The following is a 9952-nucleotide window of genomic DNA, read 5'->3' on the forward strand; positions in this document are numbered from 1 at the left end:
AATATTATATAATTTTTTGTAAGTAAAATATACACCTTTGACACGGCCTAACCATTTAAGATACCAATTAAGACCCAATTTGCATATTGTATTAAGCAAAACCTCTGATCAATTTTTTATATAACGATTGGTAAATTCACTAAGCTTCAAGTTTTTGTATTGTGAAAAGGAATATTAATACACAAATTGAAGCGCGGTTAAAAGCACAACTAAACTTAGAGAGATGAGAAATCAATTGGGAAACGAGTTTTCCCTGAAATTTGCCACAACTAAACAATTTTTCTCATGTGTTTTCCCTGAAATTTGTCCCAACGGAATAATTTTTCTCATCTTTTTTTTTTTTTCCAAAGACAACTTGAATTTGCATAGACTCTTACCGGGTTAGGTCAGCAGCGCCGTGCACACCAAACACATACGCAGTCTTGAAATTTTTTTTCTTTAAAAAAAAAAATTAAAATTCAAACATCTTCAATTTGGCAATCATAAATAGGTCCCAATCTTGGCGATATTCATATGAGCAATTAATAAAAATAAAATCAATTCAATTCAACAAAATGAGGGACGACCCCATTGACAAACATAGCGAAACTGCAGCTTTCTTCAAAACCAAAAACCATGATCCGTCTTCCCTGCGTCCCCTGAGTCTTCCGGATCAGCACCATACTGTCATTGCTGCAGCAGCCGCAGAAGAGGGAGGAGGAGAAGGTGGTGGTGGGTGGTCATGACCAGCGGTCATGGTGGGTGTGCGAGGATGTCGGTGAATAGGATGAGAGGAAGCAGCAGATGATGTTATGCAGGCTTGCAAGCTCAATCTTCCGGGAACCCACCCTTCTCTGGTGGTTTCTTCCATTCTATTCGAACCCAGCTCTCGCTCTCTTGCTCTCATGCACTCAGACTCCTCAATTCTCCTCTACCCACCTTCCCCTTTCCCCTCTCCCTCCCCTTTCCCCTCCTTCCGTAACCCTATTTCCATTCCGCCACGCTGTTCCTCCGCTTCGTTCCTCCGGCTCGAGGACCGATCGGGCGGCGCCAGGGGAGATGATGGTGGCAGAGTGCTCTTCCTCGCTGTGATGCCGGAGAAGGTGGGCGGTCTGAGGACGATTATCAGAGCGTGGGTCCTCCGGAAGGCGGACGGAGTCTTCGTACGCGCGGGCCTCAGATTGAAGCGCAAGGATGGGGAGGGACCGGTTGCAAAGAACGGGGATCCTGGGGTGGCTCTCGATCTTGCTCATGGGTTTTCCGTGAGGATCGCGGGATCAGTCAATGTCTTCGCGTTGCACTCGTTGTCCGACAAGAAGATCTGGGTGATGGGCGCGAGGGTAGGGGATGTGGGGGCTAAGGATGGTGATGGAGAAGCGGCTTTCGTTGTAGATTTGGTGAAGTGTGCGGTTATTGACTGCGTTTTGCCGATTTATACAATGCGGGTTTTCATGGGGCATCTGATTTTGGGAGAGGACAATGGGGTTAGGGTTTTCCCGTTGAAAGGTCTTGTGAAAGGTAAGAGAAAAGAAGTGAAAAATGAATGTTGTACCAATTTGAGGTCTGATAGTTGTCAAGGGAATTGCGAAAAAATCGATGAGGCAGTTGTGGAGGTTGAAGGTGGTGATGATTCTATTCAGGTGGATCTCGGGAATAACATTAAAAAGGGCAGTTTTTCGAAGAGCGACCATGGAATTGGTATTGAAGTTCATGGGAATGGTGGCATACACGAAAACGGCTCCAATCGTAAGGGAGAACAGTGCAAACTCCATTCTGAGACAAACGATTTCTCCAACTTTGAAAATGGTGGTTTGTGCTTTGGAAAGTTTTCCCGAAATGGAATAATAAGGCAGATGGACACAAGCAGCGTCAAATTGTCTTTTGGCTCTTTGGTTTTGCATGAAAATGGCAGTCAACTGAAGTCAAATGAGCTTGTTCACCGTGGTCATTCGAATTCAGTGGATGAAAATGAGATTGAAAAACCGTCTAGTAAACGTACGATAGCTGATACTAAGGATATGAGTGGACAGCTTCCGCGACGCACATCGCAGGCATTAGGAATGCCTTCAGTTGATGTAAGGGAGATGATACATGTGAAGTCTGAGGCAAATAATAACATGGGTAAGTTGGAATTGTTCCAAGTGGTTTACGCTCTAAACGGCAAATCAGACGCCTCTTATTCTGATATTCAATTATTTGAACTATTGCATTTGCTGTAGTTGCATTATTGTTTTGTTTGCCTTTCTAATTCTTTGCCTCTTATTTGATGGTCCTACTTGTTGGAATAAAGAATTTCTGTGGCTGAAGCCAGCGTCTTAATGTTTTGTTATTTTGGTTAGGTAAACCTGGCTTCTTCTTTTTTTTTCGTAAAAATTGATCATTCCGAACTCTTACGACAAACAAAAATAGCTTATGGAAATGTATTTGGTTACTTGCTCCTCTTGGGACATATATGTATGTTGGTTGATGATAAGAAAGTGACAATGGAGCAGGCACTTGAGACTAAATGCTGCATAGATGATAGAGGAACTGGATTTCAATCCTTAGCGAGCATGTATCGAAGCTAACAAAAAATAAGAGTATCAGGATGCCTACGTCAAATCTCTCTCTCTCTCTCTCTCTCTATATATATATATATATATATATATATATATATATATATAATATGTCACTGACATTAAATCGTTAACAAAAGTTTTTTGACAGCGAATTTAGTTTAAATACTTTCTACATTGTCAAAGCATCGCGCTGGAATCGATTTAACTAAAAAACAATGGAAAGTGCATGCTTCGAGATGAGGAAAATCATGGGAAGCAAACAGATTATCACATGCTGGCATCCGACTGCTCACTATGAGTCTACAAGACTCTTTGACTTGATAAACTTCTTTCTCACATTGAAGACCTTGGATTATGATTCCTGTGGCATAATCACTGATTGCCTTATACAGACCTGAATTTCAATGCCTAAGCTGAAAGAACGCCATTGTTGTCAACTGGTATTACAGCCTACAGTGTGGTTGTTGCCTTATGGAAACCAGGATTATCAATGACTAAGCTGAAACAAACCACTAATATCAACTGGTGGTAGAACCTCTCCTATTCTCATGCAAATTCAGATGAGTATTTGATTAAAGTTGATCAATGACTAACTGAAAATGACCAGCAATGTCAACTTCTGGTAGAGCCTATCATATGTTCTGGCAAATGCAGGCAAATATTTGATTAAAATTGAACTAATTTTTTCTGGTAGCTTTGCAACACGTGTTGAACTGGAACTCTAATATGGCCAGCCTTTTATAATCTGTCTTTCCCATTTCTGCAGTAAGTGCTCTTTTGCAAAACTCATTCAGGTGATGGATCTAAAAGTGTTTGCTTCACAATTCTTTTTGTTTATAGTTGTAAGCCACTGGATATAAGGAAAAAATTTGGAATTTTGTGCTGCATTCTTGATAAGACAAGAGGGCAGATGGTTCACTATAGTGTATCTCTATGGTTTCGATGGGAGTTTCTTTTGGCATTGCCACTAGTTGGCTTCTCTTGTGAGAAAGCTTGGGGACTTCTGGAAGCTTTATCTGTTATTGTGATTGTTAGATGCAAGGGGTGTAGTCAGCTATTGGATTATTCAAGTAGGAAGGTGACTATAGGAGCATCAATATTCTGCTACCAGCTGCAACTTCAAAGTTCAAAACAGTATTATCTGAACCGAGCTTTGTTGATGCAAGTGTTCAGGTGGTCTTTCTGTGTTGATGCAATAGTGTTATCCTAGGCACTCTTCATTGATGGATCTCTCTACTAGTTGACAAGGCTATATCCAAGTCAGGCAGCTCTGTTCAACAAAAAATAGTCTACGTATTTGATTTGATGCCTGCATATCAACCAACAATCTGATAAGTTAGTCACTGAGACGAATAACATGGCTTCATGTTTATAGATAGGATCCACACTTTGGTTGACATCATTTCAGTTGAACATTTCAGCCAACAAAAGAGCATGACCTTGCAGAAATCATGCTTGCTAGTTTTATCCTTATCTACCACCCTAACTGTTGGCATATCTAGGGAGCAAACTATAAATCATGAGCAATGACATGGATGTGAAATGCAAATAGGGGCTCTAAATGCAGAGTCTGCTACAGTAAAGATGTCGGCTTCTATGAAGTCATTGGTTGATGAGAAATTCAATAACCGGAAAAAACCATGTAAACATGGTATGCTATTTTGCTAAATGGTTCATTAAAAGGAACTTTTTCTACTATATGATGAGATTCTACTATATGTTTTATTTATGTAAATACAGTAATGTGACTTCTTGCTGAGATATTGTCGAGGAAGAATTTACAAGTGTCATCAGATGCCTATCTGCCACCTTTCTTTAAACAGCATAACGTTTCGTGTTAAACCAGAAGTAATACTTTTGCTTAAAATTAAGACATCAAGGTTGATGGGAGCTTCATTTGAGACTGATGAAAGATGAACATGCAGATTGAGCGTATGCTGCTAAAGAAATTCTTGGATTGAAGTTTGAATTGCCTTTCACTAGCAGGAGGAGCATCTCCATGCTTGTTGTAGATGGAAGACATTTCTGTTAATAATGGTGTGAAATTGATTTAGTGTGGAAGATAGCAATGTCCATTATTGGCCGTTCTGCCTCCTAAACTTGGTAACACCTGAAATAAGGGATAGGTTAGATGTGAAGCTGGAAGATCTTTGTGCTAGTTAAGAATTGTGAAGTTTCTTTCAATGAGTAGGTTGTCGAGAAGAATCTCATGATTGAACAACATGTGCAGGGAGACCTCTTTTCTGGAGCTGGGCAATAGGCACCTGTGCGTGTTAATAGTCAATTTCCTAAATCAAGGGCTTGAGCAACCTGTTTACTTTGTGACGCATTATGAAGTAAAGCTTGGGATGCAGACCTGCTTTTGCAGTTATTTTGCATCATAATTTTACAATCAAAATGTGAACATGACGGTTCATGCAGTTGAGCATCTAGTTGGAATGTCTGTCTGAATAACATTTATATATCTATTTTCAAACTTTTGTTTCATCTTTATTTCCTTATTTTGGATATCACATGTTTTCCTTTATATTTTTCAAAACATGAGGTTTGTAAAATGTTAAAGATGAAATAGTTATCTCACATGATCAAGTTGTGCTAGATAGATACTTCAGCAGATTCTGGAAAAAATGAAAAGGAACCATATGTGTGCTTCATGATTTTATCTCGAATTAGATCCTGTTGATCCATGATCTTATACTTTGTATTATGGAGACTTTACCATTTAATCTAAAAATCTTCTTATTGATCATTTTTTGTCTGCAGTTCAATTTCGGACAATCAAGTTGAGACAGGACTCATGTGGATTTGGCGCATTTTTTGCAGCCTTCAAAAATTCCAACTGTAAAGCAGTTGCAATCCATTCCTTGTCCCAGAGAATATTTTTAGTTTTGGATTCAGCTGGCATTATCCACTTGTTGTGTCTTTCCCGTACCACTCAAGGCTCATCATCTGGACGAGCATCCGTTGCTTTGAGAAACATGTGCACAACTCCTTTAAGTTGTCCTGTAAAAGTTCAGATGCTAGGAGTCATTCATGATGCACCAAGTAGATAGCTTTCTTTTACTTGTCTATTTATTTATTTCTCTTTTATTACAAGTTCCACAGATCCATCTTGACATTATCATAACTTGCAGAGACATCAACAATTTGGGTAGCAGACGGATTTCATTCAGTGTATCTGATGAACTTACCTGATATAAGTGTTCCTGCTGATAAGATTGAGAATGCACAATGGAGTGACAAATCATTGCATTTGTCAGGTTTGGACATTTCAGAACCTGGATCTTAAATTCATGCAAGTGTAGACTTAGATGTCATGATTAAACAGAATCTACTGTTTCTGATCAGTAATAGACATACCTGGTTAAACTGTTCATATTATTGGCATATTAAAAGCATTTTACTAGCTTGCATAGAACTTCAGTCACATGCATACATAGGAGCAGGTATTACAAATTTAGATTACTCTATGTACATTGTTTATTTACTTGAACTGGATCTATGAATTCGATATAAACAGCTTCATTCTTTCTTATTATTGGACAATGGTTTGAATGAAAACACTGGCAAGATTTATGTAAAGCCAGAAATATGTTCAAGCAGTTCTGTTAGAATATGGATCAATCAGACAAATTGTTTTGTTATTTGAGGTTCTAATATATAATTTTCTGCTTTCTTATTTGTTATAAATGTTTGTCTTTATGCCAGCATGTCAAGCAATCTTCTCAAGTGAAAAGATCCAGGAAATTGTCCCCTTTGCTGGAAATTCATTATTTGTTCTTGGACAAGGTTTGTACTGAACTTATGGTGGAGAGCAGTTACCTCTGAGGAAGAATTTTATTTTTTCGTTTTATGACATATTGGTTACCTATTATCTTATGTTATTTGGTTGGTTGTTTTAAATCTGCAGAGCATATTTTTGCTTATTCTGTTCCTTGGAGCTGATGCACTTTAATTTGCCTGTGGTGGTAAGGTAAATTACGCTTCTGTAAGCTGGAAATGTTAATTCTGGTATCATTAATACGGCCTTGATTTCCTAGCTAATAGATGAAATTCTTTTACCACTACGCACAACTATTTGGTTCAAAAATTTCTATTGGCAAGAAACAGTGTCATAATTAACATTTCTGTGATGAAAAATCTATAATTTCTCTTTCATTGTAAGGCACATTTCAGGAAATCTCTTGACACCTTTTTCCTTTATGGAATCACTGACCTGTTGCTTAGGTATATAATCAAATATCTATTATGGTTGCTGTATTTGATGCATATTCTCAAAGTTGCCATAAATGCTGTTTGAATGTTTTGTCTGCTACATGGTTCATTACTTGAGGAGTAGTAGTATTTGGTCGGTCCTGCAGTTAGCAGGAATGGCAAAAAAAGACAAATAAAATAAAAAGTCTTTTGTTATGCATTCGATTCATATGATTTTTTCTGCATTGGTTTGTCAAGGGATTGGTTCAGGGAACAAGTCCTGATCTGAACCTAAAGTCAATGGAAAAACTTACCTTGGTTGACATGATTTTTAAATATTTGACATGAAAGGTTGAATAGATCTTCTGGTAAAAATGATTACATGTCAATATCATGTAACTCATGTTAGAACTAGAAGTAATATTACTGTTGTTTGTTGTTCATCTGGGTTAAACGTTGTGTCTTTCAGTTATTGTGGTGAAATTTGTTACAATTGTTTAACGTGGTCACTTCTAAAATTGGTAAGGTGTTGATGTGTAGTCTGACTCAATCTAGCTTTGGGTGACAGTATACTATATCTTAAATGTGGACGAAGTATTTATAATTCCACTCTTCTACTTGGTGATAATCATTAGGGCATTCTTGTTGCTTGTATTAAATTCCCAAGTCTTTTATCTAGTGCTTGTTCTTAAGAGATCGAGTGATCAGTTCCCCAAGGGGATGAAGGATACTACTATAGAAGTTATGGATGCTGTAAAATGATTGATAGCTTAATACTTTTGCTGATTGATTTTTTTTTTTTTTGGAGCCATATTTTCATCATAGTGCAAAAACAACTCTGGTTCCCATGTTGATTTGCAGCAAAGTTTCAAGTGGAGCATTACATGAGACTATTTCAATTCCTAGCCAGTAGCCACTGTGTTGGCTTCAGTTCAAGATTAGGCGTGGCAGGGTGAGTGTTCCTTCTTTTGCTTTCCCTATGTTGCCATATATTGACAGATTATTGTGTATTGAATTATTTCAGTTTGTTGCTGCAGCTGAGTTTAGTATTATTTGGTCAAGCATCGTATCTCTACAACTGCTATTTGAAGTCTGTATGCTGCAAAATTGCAGCTTTAGACTTCAAGATTGTCATGGAACGTAGAAAAGGTAAATACTTAATTTTCTTTTTCTTTTTCTTTTTTATAAACAGACTTATTATTAATCTATTGGTCAGATCCTAATTATCCTATATTCATGTGACTACTGGTAATTGATGTTGCTAGATATTTGCGTACACAGTCTATAGCAACCTTGGGTCTTGGCATAGCAATTCTTGACATCCAGATTCTATGAAAGGGAAAATGCTTGTGGACTTCACCATCGGATGATGCATTATGAGAAAATTGCATTTGTGGATTGGCTCGTGCTCCACACGGAAGTAGGATTTGGACTAGGGAGACCAATTCCATTGGTTGGTGCATAGAGGCAATCTGAAAATCTAGTTCCTGTGAGGGAGATCCGTATACTTTGTAGGCCTCTTCATACCTCCACAGATCTGATTTGTTTAGACAGAAGGAGTGCAAAGAGAATGAATAAAGACTGACCAAGTATTCCACATTTGCAAACAGTAACTGTTGTGTATTTGTGCATTTTCATATCTCATTATCATAAAAATTTGTCTGTAACGCAGTAATATTTTTTTGTATCAATATACCCTTTAGTGTTTCAGTTATTAACCTTGTGATTTGACGAAGTTGTGAAAGCCCATAAAAGCATCTTTAATTGAATAATGAATTGGTAGATCTCGTTAGCAGCTTGATTTACCTTATTATTTCAATGATTTGCTGATATTTGTTGTTAAAGCAGGATGGTGAGTGTCAAGAATTGCAACTTCTGTAGTTTCCAATTATTTTTCTGGTCATGCTTCTGAGAACAGTTCAATGATCCAAGTTAGTCTAGGTGCTCTTTTTCTATTTTAACTACATCTCTGCTCATAATGCCTCCTTATGTGCTGTGTTGCTAGATGATCTGCTATCTGGATATTTAGAGCTTGTGCTTGAACCACACCTAAGGACAACACAGCACAACCTTTTCGACTGGGTCTTCAAGCTTGAAGGCCCGATGCAGTGTATGGGATGACGGAACCCCTTCATTGGTTAGACATGCCAGGACCATTAAGTGCAATGCCCTAACATCTGGAAGCAGCAAACTGTAAGGAGTGGAGATACTGATCAACTGCCCGTCATTAAGAAGGTCAAATTTGGATGTCTTCATATCCAGCAGCTGTGGAGATCCACATGGTTGTGGATGGATAATCCGAAATGAATGTGGATTGCACAGGATCCTTCAGAACAACTTTGTTTCGAAATTGAATAATACTGCTGTTTGGAATTTGAATATCTTACAAACAGGTCTCCTGTTTTTAGAGGGATATATATTAGGCTAGGATGTATGGAAGAAGAATTTGTGTCAACCAGTAGTCTTGCCTTCATCTTGTAAGTAGACACGGTCTTTTAAGTAAGCAGAATTTCTTTGTTGGCTCTACTAAACTAGTTTTATGCTTATTATGTTGTCATGCAACTGATTTGTTTTACGACTTATTTTTGTCCACATGGTTGTCTTTTACTAGAACCTTTTTGCTAAGCAAGTTTTAAAGATGGCAAAGCTCTCTTTATGATGAGTGTGGGTCTTGACCACAAGGTATTGTGGAAATAATACTACGAGAAAACTGGGATAAGTGAATGTTGGGGTTGGCACTTGATGATGGGTCTTCATCTTGACACTTCACATACCTTCCCCGCCGTCGGTGCAATTGGATTTAAATTGCATAAGAAGAATAGCGTTACCTTGTGGTGAGGATAATAAAAAACAGGTGTTGAATATCTTTAGTACAACAATCTATACTATTCTAGCACTTGAATTGGTCTATTGCATGCCTCGTCCAAGTAAGAGTTCCGGAATTTGGCTTTTAAATTCTGAAAGATAAAATTACATTTATTTTTGTCGAAAAAATTTGAGGAAAAATTAAATATGAACTACCTGAATTATAATTTCTGTCGACTGATCATGCCTCTTTGGAAGGCAGGAGGTCTACAATTCAGATAGTGGAATATGTTATGCACAGATTCATGCGGTCCGGAGGAATTATGAAATGAGCCGGCTAAGATTTATATTTTTTTTTTCAAAGGACGCATATATACAAATGCCCTTTAATATTATAAGTTCAGGTCGTTCTGGCT

General features: G+C 37.9%; 1 protein-coding gene across 4 annotated transcripts; it reads left to right on the forward strand.

The window, feature by feature from the left end:
* The first annotated feature begins 562 nt into the window (after positions 1–562).
* LOC116247940 (uncharacterized) lies at positions 563–9262 on the forward strand. 4 transcript variants are annotated; one of them, XM_050076128.1, is made up of 8 exons: positions 563–2100; positions 5301–5582; positions 5672–5797; positions 6246–6326; positions 6448–6510; positions 7540–7683; positions 7769–7880; positions 8737–9262. In XM_050076128.1, exons 1-5 carry the CDS (start codon positions 792–794, stop codon positions 6480–6482), a joined length of 1833 nt encoding a protein of 610 aa, XP_049932085.1. In that variant the 5' UTR covers positions 563–791; the 3' UTR covers positions 6483–6510; positions 7540–7683; positions 7769–7880; positions 8737–9262. The 4 variants fall into 4 exon arrangements, with proteins under 4 accessions (XP_049932085.1, XP_049932086.1, XP_031476270.1 ...); XM_050076129.1 differs by having other exon boundaries at positions 7557–7683; XM_031620410.2 differs by having other exon boundaries at positions 7593–7683.
* The last annotated feature ends 690 nt before the right edge of the window (positions 9263–9952 follow it).

Source organism: Nymphaea colorata, chromosome 2 (genome assembly GCF_008831285.2).
Source record: "Nymphaea colorata isolate Beijing-Zhang1983 chromosome 2, ASM883128v2, whole genome shotgun sequence".
In the NCBI taxonomy this organism is placed as follows: Eukaryota; Viridiplantae; Streptophyta; class Magnoliopsida; order Nymphaeales; family Nymphaeaceae; genus Nymphaea; species Nymphaea colorata.